At 32.8% G+C, this 17679-nt stretch overlaps 3 protein-coding genes across 3 annotated transcripts in view; all 3 read right to left on the reverse strand.

The window, feature by feature from the left end:
- Positions 1 to 1326, reverse strand: part of Prp8 (pre-mRNA processing factor 8) — a 20002-nt gene extending 18676 nt beyond the window's left edge. Inside the window, exons 1-2 of the mRNA XM_080157470.1 lie at positions 1151 to 1326; positions 719 to 867 (exon numbers count right to left, since the gene is read on the reverse strand). Of these exons, the coding sequence (XP_080013596.1) occupies positions 719 to 867; positions 1151 to 1267 (266 nt within the window). The 5' untranslated portion in view covers positions 1268 to 1326. The remainder of the gene's footprint in view (positions 1 to 718; positions 868 to 1150) is intronic.
- Positions 1305 to 8308, reverse strand: LOC145316762 (protein FAM32A-like). The gene is made up of 5 exons (XM_080157489.1): positions 8195 to 8308; positions 3572 to 3650; positions 2820 to 2872; positions 2155 to 2251; positions 1305 to 1953 (listed from the first exon to the last, which is right to left on the reverse strand). Exons 1-5 carry the CDS (start codon positions 8239 to 8241, stop codon positions 1879 to 1881), a joined length of 351 nt encoding a protein of 116 aa, XP_080013615.1. The 5' UTR covers positions 8242 to 8308; the 3' UTR covers positions 1305 to 1878.
- LOC145316752 (uncharacterized) lies at positions 8248 to 14735 on the reverse strand. The gene is made up of 3 exons (XM_080157479.1): positions 14657 to 14735; positions 9187 to 12110; positions 8248 to 8624 (listed from the first exon to the last, which is right to left on the reverse strand). Exon 2 carries the CDS (start codon positions 11979 to 11981, stop codon positions 9207 to 9209), a length of 2775 nt encoding a protein of 924 aa, XP_080013605.1. The 5' UTR covers positions 11982 to 12110; positions 14657 to 14735; the 3' UTR covers positions 8248 to 8624; positions 9187 to 9206.
- Between the last annotated feature and the right edge of the window lie 2944 nt (positions 14736 to 17679).

A 17679-nucleotide genomic window follows, 5' to 3' on the forward strand; every position in this document is an offset into this window, starting at 1 on the left:
CATGGAAAAATGTTTTCAGTACTCTTAACTTTACTCATTTTTTAACCCTCCGACATATTTTTTCCCCTCCCTCTTTGGCAGGTGATCCCTTGCAGAGTATACACCCCTGCTTAGTTAATAAAAAAGGGGGAGGCGGATTTACCACTTTTTGAAACCAAAAGTAAAACGTGCATGATCTTAGCCCATAAAAGAGTTACAGCTCTAAAATTCTGCAAAGCAGTAGCTTATGTGGTGAACAATATTGAACTGTGAAGAAACGGCGGGGGAACCGCAACTCCCGCCGAAAACCGTCGAATTTTTTTTGCCTTTTCTCGCCATAATAGACAATTTTCAATCATCTGAGAATAACTTTTTTTTCATAAAAATTTCGCTCATATTTTCAACTTGTAAGATTTTACAATTGCAATTTTTTAAAATATTGACATGTTTGAAATAATACAATTGTAACGTGAAAATATAAGGGAAATTTTTAAGAGAAAAAAAGTTTATCTCAGATGATTGAGAACGGTCTAATTTGGCGAAAAAAGGCAAAAAAATCGTTGAGAAACGGCGGTTTTCGGCGGGAGCGGCGGTTCCATATTGTTCTTCACTAAAGCAACTGCTGTGCCGAATTTTAGAGTTATAACTCTTTTATAGGCTGAGATCATGCGCGTTTTACTTTTAGTTTCAAAAAGTAGCACATCCGCCTCCCCCCTTTTAACATTAAAATGTTAATAACCTTTTCGTCTGCAATTGCTGCCACTTCTTGGCCTTCTCTGCCAACTTTGCTTCTGACATAACACCTGGCGCAGCTGGTGGGGGCATACCTCCTCCTTGCATCCTTCCTCCGCCAGCCTGCTGAGCCTGTGCGGCAGCTGCTGCTTGTGCCTGCAACAAGTTTGTCTTTGAAGATTTTTGAAAATTAATGTTTTATTTAATTTTTGCTTCTAAATAAAACCAGCTGTAAACAACAACTAAACTGAGGCAAAAGTTTTTTAAAGAATTAACCTCTGAATTATTTCGAGTAAGAAATATTTCATCATATCAGTTTTTTTGTTATAATAATATTTTTATCATTTTAATTTTTTTCTCCTTATAAAAATGATTAGGTATTTCGTTCTTATTTATGACTATTATAAAAAGTATTTCAATGTAATTTTAAATAAGTCACCTGTGCAGCCATCTGTGCTTGTTGCTGGGCCATCATTGCCATGGCGCTCGCCATCGGGTGGTTCGGGGGCATCCCCGGGGGTAAGCCGAACCCAAATCCGGGGGGTAAGCCCGACATTTTAAATTCTTTTCTGTATCCACTTAGTCAAGAGTGGTCTGAAATGCATTTTTTATATTTATTTTACAATATTATGAGATAAATTTTGAGTTTTTTTTTTATACATTTAACAATAAATTAGATACAACACTATAGAGGTTTAAACATCCAAAATATTATTAATTTTCCTCTGAATAAAATTTTCTTTTACGTTGAGAGTTAAAGTAAAGAGCGATTGGGATTAATGAATTTTACTTTTTGAAGCTTTTTTTCTTGTTAATAACCTTCTATTATATTGGCAGGTGTGTATATTCTGCAAAAGATTCATTTTTCCACTGGTGCCTATTTTTTTATTTTTTTTCCACTCCTATTTTTTTTCAAGTAATGAAGGGGGAAAAATGGAAAAAAAATTAGACTTCTTTATTTTATTTATATTATCCCCCCTCCCATACATTATTTTATTTTATTTTTCACCAAGAAGGGGATAAAATGGGGCAAAAAATGTTTTCATTTCTCTTAATTCTTCACCCCCCCCCCCCCCCAGCAGGATCAATTTTGCAGAATATACACCCCTGTAATATTGGTTAACAACCACAACAATAATTGATAATCCTAAGTTTGATAAGAATGAATTATTTGGTCCAGGAGACTTTGGGAATGTCATAATGTTCACTTAACGTGTTCAGGTAGCTATTGAATTTCTCAACCTAAAAAATATTATATTAAAATACATATCAGAAAAGGGTATTAAAACCATTTTTTGCTACTTAAACTGGGATAATTTATATGTGCTGTAGATTACGTTCAGTATAAACAAGCTGTTTGAGGATAAATAAAAAAATTAAGAGATAACAAATACAGAAAAACAAAACTAAGAGAGTAGCATCGCTCATTTAACTAAACCTTACCTTATCTTTGTGTGATAGTTGGGCCCGTTTCTTAATTCTTTCTTTTTCTATTTCTTCTCTTCGCTTTTTATATGCAAGTTCAGCCTTTGTCATTTTCCTATAAAATGTGTATAAATGTAAAAAGAGATTAAATAATCTAATAATAAGTATTCATAACCTGGTTATTTTTAATTCTAATCTGTCTGATTTGAGCAAAATATATTTTATTTTTATCATTTAGTTATGAGGATAACCGTAAAACCATTTTTTTCAGGGGTGTCTTATTCATTTGCGATTTTGAGGAGAACCATATCAGTTGGCAAAATTATTCACAACAGACACAGACATTTGAACAACCTGATACTTTTCTCCAAGGATAAGATACGTGCGCAAATGAATTATAAACAACTAGCGGCTACGCCCCTAGAAGCCTCTAGGGGCACTGGTAGGAGGGGAAGAAGTCGACGTCATCCCATTTTAAATTTGAGTTTTAAAAGAATTTTAAGAAATATTTTTTGAGGGGGAGGGGTGAAGACACCTTCCCCAAAAATAGCTTAAAACCTTCTCAGGACCTATAAGAAGCTGCACTGTAAAGGAGAACAATATCCGTTCAGCGGTTAGCGAGACCCTTCGGGACAGACAAAAAAAACGCTTACTACTTTATATAATAGGGCGAAAATTCTTACTTTTCTTTGGTCGAAGAAGACCCTTCACCACTGGAAGAACTAGATTCAATAGCCTAAAACAAAATTTAAAGCTTGGTGCATTTCTTACTTTAATGATTATAATTTTTTCCGACCTTCCTCTTGACGAATTACACAAAAACAAGGATGACAACATCCATAAGTAGCGAAGCTCAAAATTATGAATGGATAACGGGAATAAATTTACTACACAGCATTGTCATCCAATATATTTGATAAAATAGTGAAATGACGAAAACTTTAAAAGCACGCAACCTTTAAATCACGAAAAATTAAAAACCTAGGAATCGATCTAGCACCCCAATTAATGGACAAATATGTAGAATGTAAAATTTCAGCCCTCTCTCTTTAAAATTTATTGAGAAAATCACGAAAACTTGAAAATCTAGTAATCGATCTAGCGACCCAAATAAAAGACAGATGGTCTAATGAATAGATTAGAAGGTCATATGTCATAGGAAACGACACCAAAAATTTCAGCTAATATCTTGAATAGGAGCAGAGAAAATCACGTTTCCCCCAAACTGTCTCTTACGGACAGACATACAGTTCAAATTATAGAGTAGCAACGCTACTAAAAATATCTTGACATAATTAAGACAACTACTAAATTACACGGGGTCTCTATTATGAAGTGAAGTTTAAAATTACTTTTACCAATAAATACGTTATGGAACCATTTACTTGGAGAAAACCCCTCAGCACGTGATATTCAATCCAATATGTTTTCCTACCTTATAAGCATCCTCCTTTTCTCTTTCTTTATCCTTGCTCTTCTTTTTCTTTTTCTTCTTTGTTATGCTAGGATCAACACCTGGTTTTAATTCATTGCTGTTTTTTCCCTAGAAAATAATGCTTTAAAATAAAAAGGGGGGGGGGGGGGGATGTGGTGACTCGTCACACGACATACCAGCAATTTTATTTTGGTCCCGCCGCCGTTTTTTTTGAAAGTTACCAAAACTTGGGGTAGGTAAGGGGGGGGGGAAGTTTTGACACTTTCGCTTACTCCGTGATTATTGGGCTAGGTATTAAAGTTAGACTATAGGTTATTTGGGATAAAAGTTTACTTTTGGTTAGTACTTCACGGATTTTTAATCATTTTTTGGATAACCCCACCCCCTAGCCCCCCGGGGCTCAAAATCTCCCTAAAAATGAACCTAACCTTAATTTTCTCAGGAACCATTTGACCAAAAGAGATGATTTCTTAAACTTAAGCTTTTATGCTTATAAACTAACTTCTGATTTAGAAGTCACCCCCCTGCCACCAACCCCTAGCCCTCCGGGGCTCAAAAAAACCCTAAAAATGAACCTAACCTTAATTTTCTCAGGAACCATTTGACCAACAGAGATGATTTCTTAAACTTAAGCTTTTATGCTTATAAACTAACTTCTAGTTTAAAAGTCACCCCCCTGCCGCCAACCCCTAGCCCTCCGGGGCTCAAAAAAACCCTAAAAATGAACCTAACCTTAATTTTCTCAGGAACCATTTGACCAACAGAGATGATTTCTTAAACTTAAGCTTTTATGCTTATAAACTAACTTCTAGTTTAGAAGTCAGCCCCCTGCCACTAACCCCTAGCCATCCGGGGCTCAAAAAAACTCTAAAAATGAACCTAACCTTAATTTTCTCAGCAACCATTTGACCAACAGAGATGATTTCTTAAACTTAAGCTTTTATGCTTATAAACCAACTTCTTGTTTAGAAGTCACCCCCCTGCCGCCAACCCCTAGCCCTCCGGGGCTCAAAAAAACTCTAAAAATGAACCTAACCTTAATTTTCTCAGGAACCATTTGACCAACAGAGATGATTTCTTAAACTTAAGCTTTTATGCTTATAAACTAACTTCTAGTTTAGAAGTCACCCCCCTGCCGCCAACCCCTAGCCCTCTGGGGCTCAAAAAAACCCTAAAAATGAACCTAACCTTAATTTTCTCAGGAACCATTTGACCAACAGAGATGATTTCTTAAACTTAAGCTTTTATGCTTATAAACTAACTTCTAGTTTACAAGTCAGCCCCCTGCCACCAACCCCTAGCCCCCCCAGGGCTCAAAAAAAACCCTAAAAATGAACCTAACCTTAATTTAAATTTCTTATTTGTAAAGTTAGAGATACACTTATTATACCAAATATGCTTCTTTTTGGATGTTATTGACATTACATATCTCCTGAAAAAATTAGAATCGGCCTCCAGGTCCACTCAGGAGACAGGTAAAAATTTAAATTTCATATTTGATGGTTTAGAGGTACACTTATTAAACCAAATATGCATCTTTTTAGATGTTATTGACATATCTGCTGAAAAAATTAGAATCGGCCTCCAGGTTCAGGTGCTGCAGGCCTCCAGGTCCACTCTGGAGACAGGTAAAAATTAAAATTTCTTTTTTGAAGAATTAGAGGTAAACTTATTAAACCAAATATGCATCTTTTTGGATGTTATTGACATATCTCCATATTTGGATTTAAAAACCTCTTTCAAGTTTCACAGGGTTTTATATTGGCCTAGTAACCCTTGCCAATGTCTATTAATGTGAAATTCCAAAATCGACCCACCCTAAGTAAGTTGTATTTTTGTATTTTTTAACAAATAATTTAATCTGCAAGGTATTTTTTTCAGAGTTCTAAAATGGCGATAATATTGCTCACTGGAAATAAGTAGCTATCATATAGGATAACTTTAGATTTTTTATACCTTGATTAAGTTTCTTGTTGTACATATTTTTTATTTCTATTTAGTAACCTTTCATCTTAATTCAAACATTACACATAAGGATTTTTACCTGTTGAGCAGGCCCCTGGAGCCTGTCGGGAACACATATTGAAGCCGTAAACAATAAATTTGACTATATTGTTTCAGGGAGTAAGGGAGGGGACAATGGATCGAATATTCAATTTTTAGGAGTCTCAGACTTTGGGGACTGGCTTAAAGGGAATGTGCAAGAATTTAGCAGTTTCTGACTGAGTTTGGGGACTTGCGCATAGAATGCCGCTACTCGTTATGTATGTTTTAAATATTGCAGACGGGGAGAAGGGATAAGGGAAGTGGGGGGAAGGAAAATAAACACTCATTGTGTTAGTTTGGAATGTAGCAGACGGGGAGAAGGGAGAAGGGAGGTTTAGGCAAGGGGCAAGGGAAATAAACAGAATAAAAAGGGGCAGTCATATTCTTGCTAGCAGCTGGCCGGGTCCAATAATCTTTTAATATAAAAATCACACCAAAAAACCTCAATATATTTCATCAAAAACAAGTTGTGATTTCACTTTACATGACGCTATGGAAATATATTATTCAATTAACAATCCCTTTATAATTTCCTACAAATTTATTGGATTAAACTGGATTTCATGCCCTTTCTTTGATAACTCTTATATTGAATTAATTGCCCATTGTCCCCTCCCTTACTCCCTGATATTGTTTACTTTAACCTTACTCTATTTAAATACCTTTCCTCTAAATTTTAAACTAACTATTTTAGATATTCACCTGAAACTGGAGGCCAATTCTAATTTTTTCAGCAGATATGTCAATAACATCCAAAAAGAAGCATATTTGGTTTAATAAGTGTATCTCTAACTCTTTAAATAAGAAATTTTAATTTTCACCTGTCGAGAGTGGACCTGGAGGCCTGCAGCACCTGAACCTGGAGGCTGATTCTAATTTTTTCAGGAGATATGTCAATAACATCCAAAAAGATGCATATTTGGTTTAATAAGTGTACCTCTAAACCTTCAAATAAGAAATTTATTTGTCTCCTGAGTGGACCTGGAGGCCTGCAGCACCTGAACCTGGAGGCCGATTATATTTTTGTTCAGCAGATATGTCAATAACTTCCAAAAAGAAGCATATTTGGTTTAATAAGTGTACCTCTAACTCTTCAAATAAGAAATTTATTTAAAGTTAGGTTCATTTTTGGTTTTTTTTTTGAGCCCCGGGGGGCAAGGGGTTGGCGGCAGGGGGGCTATTTCTAAACTTAAACTTAGTTCATAAGCATAAAAGCTTAAGTTTAAGAAGTCATCTCTATTGGACAAATAGTTCCTGAGAAAATTAAGGTTAGGTTCATTTTTAGTTTTTTTTTGAGCCCTGGGGGGCAAGGGGTTGGCGGCAGGGGGGTGACTTCTAAACTTAAACTTAGTTCATAAGCATAAAAGCTTAAGTTTAGAAATCATCTCTATTGGACAAATAGTTCCTGAGAAAATTAAGGTTAGGTTCATTTTTAGGGTTTTTTGAGCCCCGGGGGGCTAGGGTTGGCGGCAAGGGGGTGACTTCTTAACTTAAACTCAATTTATAAGCATAAAAGCATAAGTTTAAGAAATCATCTCTGTTGGTCAAATGGTTCCTGAGAAAATTAAGGTTAGGTTCATTTTTAGGTTTTTTTTGAGCCCCGGAGGGCAAGGGGTTGGTGGCAGGGGGGTGACTTCTAAACAAGAAGTTAGTTTATAAGCATACAAGCTTAAGTTTAAGAAATCATCTCTGTTGGTCAAATGGTTCCTGAGAAAATTAAGGTTAGGTTCATTTTTAGGGTTTTTTTGAGCCCCGGAGGGCTAGGGGTTGGCGGCAGGGGGGCGACTTCTAAACTTAAATTAATTTATAAGCATAAAAGCTTAAGTTTAAGAAATCATCTCTGTTGGTCAAATGGTTCCTGAGAAAATTAAGGTTAGGTTCATTTTTAGGGTTTTTTTGAGCCCCGGAGGGCTAGGGGTTGGTGGCAGGGGGGTGACTTCTAAACTAGAAGTTAGTTTATAAGCATAAAAGCTTAAGTTTAAGAAATCATCTCTGTTGGTCAAATGGTTCCTGAGAAAATTAAGGTTTGGTTCATTTTTAGGGTTTTTTTTGAGCCCCGGAGGGCTAGGGGTTGGTGGCAGGGGGGTGACTTCTAAATCAGAAGTTAGTTTATAAGCATAAAAGCTTAAGTTTAAGAAATCATCTCTTTTGGTCAAATGGTTCCTGAGAAAATTAAGGTTAGGTTCATTTTTAGGGGGATTTTGAGCCCCGGGGGGCTAGGGTGGGGGGTTATCCAAAAAATGATTAAAAATCCGTGAAGTACTAACCAAAAGTAAACTTTTATCCCAAATAACCTATAGTCTAACTTTAATAACTAGCCCAATAATCACGGAGTAAGCGAAAGTGTCAAAACTTCCCCCCCCCTTAGTAACACAACCAAATAGATTTCACCCAATTATCTCTAAAACTAAGGGAGTAGCACCCAAAATAAAATTGCTGGTATGTCGTGTGACGAGTCACCACATTTCCCCCCCCCCCCCTTTTCTTTAAAAAATCTACAGAAAATTTCTTATCAAAATCTTCATATAAATATCCTAATGAATCTAATTTTTGTACATAAACAATCTCAATGAATTTCCTTTTAATTTCAAAGATGATTTTGACGCAAATGCGTATTCAGACATTTTGAATCTGAAATATATACAACATTTAATGCTAACAATTTAATTGGTCATATATTAACATTTACACTTATATGCCATGTGTCATGAACATTTTGGAATTGATAAAAACAACTTATAAAGATAAAATGGAATCTAAGTTGAAGGAATATTTAATGCCGACCTTTAAACCTGACAAGAAAGTTAATGAACACTAAGTTCACAGCCACAAATATCATTTAGAATCTGTTTAAAGAGGTATGTAAAAATGTAAAATTGGTATAAAAGTGTTTTACAAAATACCATTTCAGGTGACAAATAGGTATTAAATATAAATTATAAAATGTTTGTTCTATTATTATCACAGCAAGTTCTTGTATTTAGCATGGGGTTCATCTATAAATCACCTAAAACAAAGAATGTTGGTGAAGTAAGGACATAAAAGAGGGGGGGGGGGGGGGGGGTTAATGCAACCATCTCGTAATCAATGCGCAAATGGCACTTAGAATCCGAATTTCGTTATGAAACTTGGCATGAGTAATCCTTGGTAGGTTTTTTCCCCAAAAATCGAATAAAAAGTTGGAAAAACAATGGTTAACAGCTGGCGGTTCAGGATGTTTCAATCTTTGTTTCTAAAATAAGGATAATATCATCCATAAAAGCGAAGCTTAGCAAATCAGATTAATAGAAAAACAAACGTAACAAATATAAAGTATTTAGTAATACTATTTAGAAGAACAAAAATCCTGTAGGCAGGTGGATTCATCTACGCCTAAACTTATGATAACATGCGCTTAATATTGACATACTTTATCTTAGTACTTAATTGAGAGATGCTTCGCTTATAATATTAACATGCATATTCAAAATTACAAAATTCTAGTGAAATTAGGTAAATAATCAAGTGTAAACGTACGGACACAGAACTAAAAGTATAGAGAAGCATCGCTTTTAATAAAATATTCTTACCAGGTATGAGAGAAGGTTGATCAACGTAATCCAATTTTTCCAAACAAGTTTGTAAGAGTAGCAGATATGACCAGTCTTATGGCATTTTCCAACAAAGATCTTTCCTCCTTCATAAAAAATCTTCCTCTGGTCATGCTTAACTCAAACAGAAACATTACTCTTTTTTCCAAGAAAGAACTAATTTGATCAATTCCTGTGCGATCTTTAAATCTTGAGTTTATGTCCTTCACAAGTGAAGACAAATCATTGAAATTTTTTGTTCTGTAAACACAGGCCTTGATAAGCTCTTGATCATGTTCTAATTTCCACTTTGTTATGGCTGGAATATCTTCAAGTAGCCCACAAGAGGTGAGATGAAAAGCCCTCTTATTGTACACCTTCAGCAAATCGTACTTTTGAAGTTGAGATAATATATTAAATGACAGACCTTCATCTTTGAACTTTTGAATTTCACTCTTAGTATTACTTGTTTCTTCGCTGTGAAACAACTTGTAATCTGAAAGCAAGAAGAAAAACAGCAAGGATTCATAGCTTAATGAAGTCTTTGATTGTTCTTTAATTGTCTTCATTGAAAATGGTTTCATCACCTGCATTTCTACTCCGTTAACTTCAATATCAATTTTCTCATCGGTTTGTTCAGTATAAGCAGCTAAAAGTTTTCTTACTTTATCATTCGTTTCTTCAGAATTGTCAATTAACATCGCTACAGCTTCAAAAATATCCACATTTTTATGAAATATTTCAAAACAATCATGTTCTAAATACGCATAAGTACTCGTTTCTGAAGAGCAGGGAAAAAGCAGATATCTTAACAGTCCATATTCTTTCAAATTTACTGCAATTACATCCAAGGACATGGATTCAAGAATTTTGCCTTTGTCGGGAGCAATAAGCAAGCCATAGCCGTACGAATCATTTAATTTAGCAAGGCAAATCTTCTTGTTCAGTCTTAATACTTTCTTTATTGTGACAGAAAAGGTCTTTGCAAGGGTTAAACTATCTGCAACTTGAACCCTGCTTGCTTTCCAATCCAATTCTTTGAATTCTTCTAGGGTATTATAATGATGTAGAAATTCGGAACATTCTAATATCTTTTCAAAATTATTCTTACCAGTTTGAAGCTTATTATAAACTCTGTAAACAACATAAAGGTTTTCATAATCAGATATTAAGGATTTTACGGCATTGAAATTTACTAAGTCACCAAACTTATATTCGACAGAAGTATCTACTTTGCACTTTTCATCAAAAATTGCAAAACAGATGGAAATGGCTTCACCATCATTTATAGAAAACTTGATCACAGAACATTCTTTGGAAACTTGCAATAACACTCCAGTTTCTTGGGATATAAAATCTGGAAGTGTCAAATTTGTATTAATGGTCATCATTTGAACTTCCTTAACAATATCAATTTCATTGTCACTATATTCAGTGTCTTTGACACTTCTTAAGGCAATTTTAGAATAATTTATTTTATCAACTGGCATGTTTTTTAATGTTGTCAATTCTTTATCTGGTAAAGCGATTTTCTTGTGGATGATATCCTCCAGTTTATCTGCTAGAAGCACAAATGTAGCAATATGGCATGAAGACTTAAAGTAATCATTGCAACCAACAGAATTTAGCTTAATGAAAGCTCCTGGTTTACAAATATTAGTTTTAGATCCAGGACTTGCAACATTTACAACATCACATTCATCAAAAATTACTTCAAAAATCTTCTTATCGCCATCAAATACTACTGCAAACCAACATTGATCATTAACGTTCTTTAACACTTTTCCAATAGCACCATTAATTGTGTCTAATTTAAAATCAAACAAGTTGACGGATTTTTCTTTCTTGATTTTTAGATTCTCGTGTTCAGTGCCAATAATGGGATCTTCGGAAATTATAGTACTAGTTGAAGGAAGACTAAAAGTTTCCTCTGGGATATCTTTCAATAAATTGTTAGAATTTTCAATATTTGTTACAGGTTGTGATACAATATGAGGAATGTTATTGGACTTGTCTGATTGTTTACTACTTACTGGTACTAATGGGAATTCATTATATGACTCACTGTCGTCATGTTCAAAAGTTTTGTCCTTTCTAATTAATCTATTTAGATCAATGTTTAATTTGTCAAACTGAAAACTTTTATCAATATAGTAAAATCTTTCTTCTAACTCTTTGAAGAAATTATAGGATAGACCTAGCTGATATTCATGACAAATGCAAGCCATGTAATGTATATTTGTCATTTGTGCAGAGAACCAAGCATTTACAACAATTTCATTTCCAAGTAATAAGTTACAGCTTTGATTAGAATAATCTAGAGAAAATACACCCAGTATAAATTCATCATCTATATTGAATGTAAGCAGACCATAGTTTTCAGGTTTGCTAATGTAAACAACTGAACCTTTGACCTCACTAACATGTTTGGGTAAAAAGTAGATATTACTGTCAGTATCAAGAGTATCACAATGAACAGGATCATCTTCTAGGACTTCAAGAACAGAAGATTCGCTTTCAGACAAATTAACAGTTTCATCTAATGATATTGGACTACAGTTTCTTATTTCTTCTAAAAACATTGGACTACAACGCCCCGTTTCGTCTAGTGTAATAATGGATTGTTGCTTATCTTCTGTGGAGTGTCGAACTGACTTAGTTGGTTTACTATTAAAGTTAACAATTTTCTTTTTCTCATACTTGGATTTTTTAATAGAGTGAAGATTCTTTATTCTTTCTACAGATCCATGTATTCTCTTAGATTGAAATCTAAAGTTTTTCTTTGACCTTGGCATTTTCTTACTTTTAAATAAATAAGCTTTCAGTTACTTGGGATATTTGATGTACTTGTGAGTGAGAATCCTTTGGATAACATATTCATTTGACCTTTCTGACATACATTAACAAACCATTCAGTTGTAAACCTAGAATGTAAAATAAACTTTTGTGTATTTTTTAGAAACTTTTATTTGATTATTTATGATTTTAGAAAATAAAATTAAGTTGTAATAAAAATAAAATAAATTCCAAAAAGCCTAAAGAGGACTATCCACGAACGAGAGCACATGATTCTAAGTACCTTCCAGCATTGATCCTAAGTATTTTCTTTCAGAATATGATTGGTCACCATATATCATTAATGTATTGACGAGAAAATTTACGTTTCACCATATTTTTTTTAGGTAGGGTAAGGGGGGGGAAATTTCGGTTTTTTTTCGGTTTTTTTGAAAAAAAATAGGGTAAATATTAATATTTTCAAATGAAACCAAGACCAGTAGAAAGCTTACGGAAAGGACTATCAGGTCCTAAAAGGACATTATCCTAGGACTTTTAGAAGTTGGCCGAAATTGACCGCAAAAAAGTTACCGATATTTCCCCACCACCGGGGGAAATATCGGTAATTTTTTTCAACCTAAAAAAAATCGATGAAAAACGGCCAAACGGCCAGTCGAACATAAATAATCATAATTAGTATAGGTTATAGGGATTATCCACAAAAAGTTTCATAATGATCGGACTATTCCTTCTATGTTAAAAATGAATTTTTTTGAAAGACGCGAATTTTCGATTTTTTTTTTCGAAAATTTTTTTTTTAAAAACTTAAAATTAATATAAGAAAAAAACGTATTTTATTACTTTTTAGGCCTGATCCTAAAAAAGCTCACATTGAACTATAGATTTAGCCCAAAAAACATGAAAATTGATTAAAAATTGACCTCAAAAATTGAATTTGAAGCAAAAGTGTCATATATGCAAAAAATCTTGACTACATTTTAACCTTAAAAAAATCGATGAAAAAAGGCCAAACGACCAAACAAGCATAATAAATCATAATTAGTATAGGTGATTGGGATTAACCACAAAAAAATTCATAAAGATCGGACTATTCCTCCTATGTCAAAAATATTTTTTTTTTCAAAGGACCAGAAATTTTGATTTTTTCCTCGCAAAATTTTGATTCAAAAAATAAAATTAATTTTTTTTTGTTTTTTATCTGTTCTATTCATTTTTAGGCCTAATTCTTAAAAAGTCCATATGGAATAATAGATTTGACAAAAGAAAACATGAAAACATGATCTTAAAAGTTGAATTTTAATTTCTTTTGAAATTACCAATTTTTCCCCCGGCGCCAACTTTGGTCATTTTTGAAAAAAATTTTAACCCGATTTTAAAGCTCTCAACGGATTTGGAAAAAGCGGGCAATTTCTAGTTCAAAAAGTTTTTCAGATCAGCTCTAGGTCTTACCAATTTTTGTGTAGGTCGATCTTTACACACCTACTAAAAAAATTTTGGAAAAAAAAAAATTTTCGTCCGACTTTGAGACCCAATAAGTACCCTTAATATTCATCTCACAAAAAATTCATTTTATACTTTTTTGTAGGCAATTTAATAAGGAACAAATTTGCTTTTATGTTTTTTTCTGTCATTTGAAAGAAACATGGAGAAAAAGGTCATTTAATGAAGGTAGGTCGAAATTACCGAGAATAGCCCCTTACCGAAACTTCCCCCCCCTTACCCTATTTTAATTGATTTTGAAAACTTCTATGAAGCTAATTCTTTTAATAAAATGGATATTTGATGATACATATGCGAATACTCGTGTTATATAGATTGTAAATTAATCCATACTAGCATTAATCTAAACATACATGTGATATATAGTAAATGTGCTTTTAACTTTTTTTAATTTTTATCATTTGACAACACAACAATTAAAGACACCCCGAACTCAACAAAATGTTTGATAGAATTTTGACAAAAAAACCTGAACATTTTTTTACTTTTCTTCAACTTGAAGTGGTGAAACATAAATTTTCTCGTCAATATATTAATTATTAGTGGTGACCTATTATATTCTGAAAGAAAATACTTAGGATCAATGCTGGAAGGTACTTAGAATCACGTGCTCTTGTTCGTGGATAGTCCTCTTTCAAATGTCAAAATGTGTATCATTAAGAAATAAAAATAGCTAGATTATTCTACAATCAGGGTTGGCACATCGGGCGGCCGGTTTTGGGCCGCCCTTTATCAGTCCATTTTGGCAGATTTGGGCACCATCCGGTTTTTTTTTGAGGGGGGCGGGCCTATTTTTTGAGTGATATAAATTAGTAAGCTTCTTCTTGTATCTAAAAAAGGATTTCGCTAACCGCTAAACCGATATGGTTCTCCTTTCCAGTGGAGATTTAAAGGTCCTGAGATGGTTTTAGGCTATTTTATATCCTTTTAATATGCTTTTTATGACATTTGCCCAAAAGGGTGCCAAATAACCCTTTTGGGCGCCCAAAAGCCTTTTGAGCAATCGGGCGGCCCGTTATCGAAAAAATTGCCCAATATTCCAACCCTGTCTACAATCAAAGTTTACAAGTTACCCAAACGTTAGTTAAATGTTAAGAACAGTATCAGAGAAAAATATTACCTGTCCTATATTCCTGAGTAGAAAACTCTAACTAAATTATGAAATCATTCTTACTTTTAAAACAGATCAAACCATTCTTATGATCATTACAATTCCAGTACGTTCAAACAAAACATTTTGTAAAATATATCTACAGTGATGGTAATTTAGTAAGAATAAATCATTTCCGTTCAATCAAAAACTATGACCTTATTTAAAGACATACAAAGAAGACAACATTCATAAAGGCGAAGCTTAACAACACAGAAAGTGAGAAAATAAATTAACTACTTTATAACAAATACAGAGTAACAACCCATTTAGTTATTAACATAACTTAGAAGCAGGGATGCGGAGCCGTTTGATTTTCGGTGAAAATAAGTCAAGAAAAACGCGAACAAATTTTTTTTTCCCAAGTCTCTTTTTGACTTTTGAAGGTTTTAAGAGTTAAATTTTTGAGCAAAAAAATGGACTTAAAAAACCTTAAAGGAGCATTTATACACGACACAAAAGAGTTACCAAATTATAATTAATAAAAAATCTCTTTTTTTGGGCAAACCCGAAGCCGTTAAATAACGAAAATAACGGCTCCGCAAAAGTAAGGCGGCTCCGCATCCATGTTCAGAGGATTTAGCTAAAATTGTGCTTATGATTTTCCTAATATATACAAGACATAATAAATTTTAAAAGCTTAATTTAGATATAATCTTCGTTTGAATCAATAGTATCAAGGAATCTATATTTCTAAAATAAAGTACTTAAATGGATAAATGTATTGATAATATCACGGTTGTTTTTAAATTTGCAAAAATTGTTATACAGTGTGTTTTTTTTATGAGCACTTTTTTGAAAGCAATTTTACCCCACTTATAGTTATCAGAATTTAATGATTAATGGCTTATTTTCTTCGTTTTTTAAGGGAAATTATGAAACAACAAAAAAAATTACAGTTTTTGTCAAAAAAGTACAGTAAAGTTGAAAATTAGAAACTTAGGTGTCAACATCTAAAAATGGTTTTAGCGCATTTTTCTTATGTTCAAATATTATACCTTTTGCAAGAATGGCTGCAAAACGCTTCAAAGTTGAGATATAGAGCTATAAATTTATACAGATACTATTGGGGACATGTCACTGCAGTTTTGTCAACTATAATACGCGCACTGTGGGTTGCGCATTCCGCAGAATACACAAAATCTCCGATTTCAACTCCGATCCGTCACGGAAGAGAGCATTTTTTACAAAAAATAGGGCTTTTTAAATCTTATTTTTAAGTGATTTATGTAAATATTTTCGAACTTTTTTTTACAAAAAAATACTTTTGATTATTTGAATTTGATGCAAATGTTTTTTAAAAAGATAATTTTTGATCACAGATAAACAAAATTACCCCTGAAAAATTACCAATAACGGCGCTAAAATATCTGTTTATTACTTGCCTTGCAAATACAATAGAGGTATAAAAAAGATGTTTAAGATAAAGGAATTCTTCATAAACATTAAAAAAAAAAGATTTTCAAATCGGTCAACGCTAAGTCCACCGAATTTTACCGAAACTAATGTTCACTTTTTTAGCCTAAATTTCGTAAAAAAAGGTTTTTTTCGACTTTCTGTTATTAAATAAAATTTTGTTTAAAAATATTCTTAAACTACTGATAATGGAGTATTAAATAATCCAAATATTATTTATCTATCTTAAAGTTTGTAGGAGTTATGATCGTTTTTATTTCACTGCCCCTAAATTTTTGCCTACATTGGCCACAAAGCTGCGCGCAGTGATATAAAATCGAAAATTTAGCTATTTTTGCGATTAAGAGCTTAAAAACCACTTTTTTGTCAAACTTGAAGAATTTTATACATAATATTTGATTTTGCTAAACAACTAACAAGTATTCATGTATAAATTGCTTGATTTAGAAATTTTCCATAAATTTCTGCGAAAAGTTATCATTTTTAGCTTAAATTTTGTTAATAAGTCTTTTTTTCGACTTTTTGCTTAGCAAATAAAAAAGTAAAAAAATATTTTTCTAAAACTACTGTTAATGGGGAATTAAATAATTAAAATATTATTTATTTATCTTAAAAATTAGAGGAGTTATGATGATTTTTATTTCTCTACCCCTAATTTTCAACCTACAGTGACGACAAAGCTGCAGTGATGTACTAGAATAGGTCAAAGTTTGAAGGCCATATCTCAATTAGGGAGAAAGTACTGGCCCCCCAAAGTCGACTACTGAAAATCAAATTTTGAGCATAAGAAAAATGCGCTAAAACTATTTTTAGATGTTGTCACCTAAGTTATTAATTTTCAACTTTACTGTACTTTTTCAACAAAAACTGTAATTTTTTTTGGTTGTTTCATAATTTCCCTTAAAAAACGAAGAAAATAAGCCATTAATCATTAAATTCTGATAACTATAAGTGGGGTAAAATTGCTTTCAAAAAAGTGCTCATAAAAAAAAACACACTGTATATATTATATTATGTATGGACTTGCTAGTGATTTTTACGCTTTCTTTGTCCTAAACGCCTACGTCCATGTAACATCGTGGATATTTCAAAATTGATAAGACAGTTTCAAAACGTCTAAATTAACGTTAGGATTTATCAGTATATTCCCAAATTTTAAAAAGTTCGTTCTTATAACAAGATAAATTAATTTACCATATACTATAGGGGTATAATTTAACATTTCTTTAACGAAACAAACTGTAACAAATTAAAAATAATATAAATGAACTATTTAAACATTAAAATATCACTTAAGACACAAACAAAAGCCTGACACACATAATGAAAGAATTTTTTTTTCAAACAAAACGTTCTATTTCGTAGCGGCGTCGGTCTCCTCCCCGTGTTTTCATAACAGACAACATGTGACGCGGCATTCTCAAGGCTTTATGTAAAAGAAAACAAAAGCGCGAAATTTTTTTTTTATTTAACAAAATTGAAGAGCATTTACTCAAAGCTTTTAATTGATTGATTACAAGATAATGCCAATAATCTAAGCAATAATGCCACTAATAAAATTTTCAATGAAGCGCTACTCTAATGATTAATTCATCTGTCCCGCAATTCCATAATCCCTAAAAAATATTTAA

Source organism: Acartia tonsa, chromosome 1 (assembly GCF_053477335.1).
Source record: "Acartia tonsa isolate MP-2025a chromosome 1, ASM5347733v1, whole genome shotgun sequence".
Taxonomy (NCBI): Eukaryota; Metazoa; Arthropoda; class Copepoda; order Calanoida; family Acartiidae; genus Acartia; species Acartia tonsa.

Excerpts from the sequence above, each read along its gene's own strand:
- LOC145316762 (XM_080157489.1), bottom strand. The coding sequence starts at position 8,241 with ATGTCTGAATACGCATTTGCGTCAAAATCATCTTTGAAATTAAAAGG. Across the intron at positions 2,873-3,571 it reads AAAAGGAGGATGCTTATAAG|GCTATTGAATCTAGTTCTTC; the intron begins GTAGGAAAACAT and ends ATTTTGTTTTAG. Across the intron at positions 1,954-2,154 it reads AACTATCACACAAAGATAAG|GTTGAGAAATTCAATAGCTA; the intron begins GTAAGGTTTAGT and ends AATATTTTTTAG.
- LOC145316752 (XM_080157479.1), bottom strand. The coding sequence starts at position 11,981 with ATGCCAAGGTCAAAGAAAAACTTTAGATTTCAATCTAAGAGAATACAT.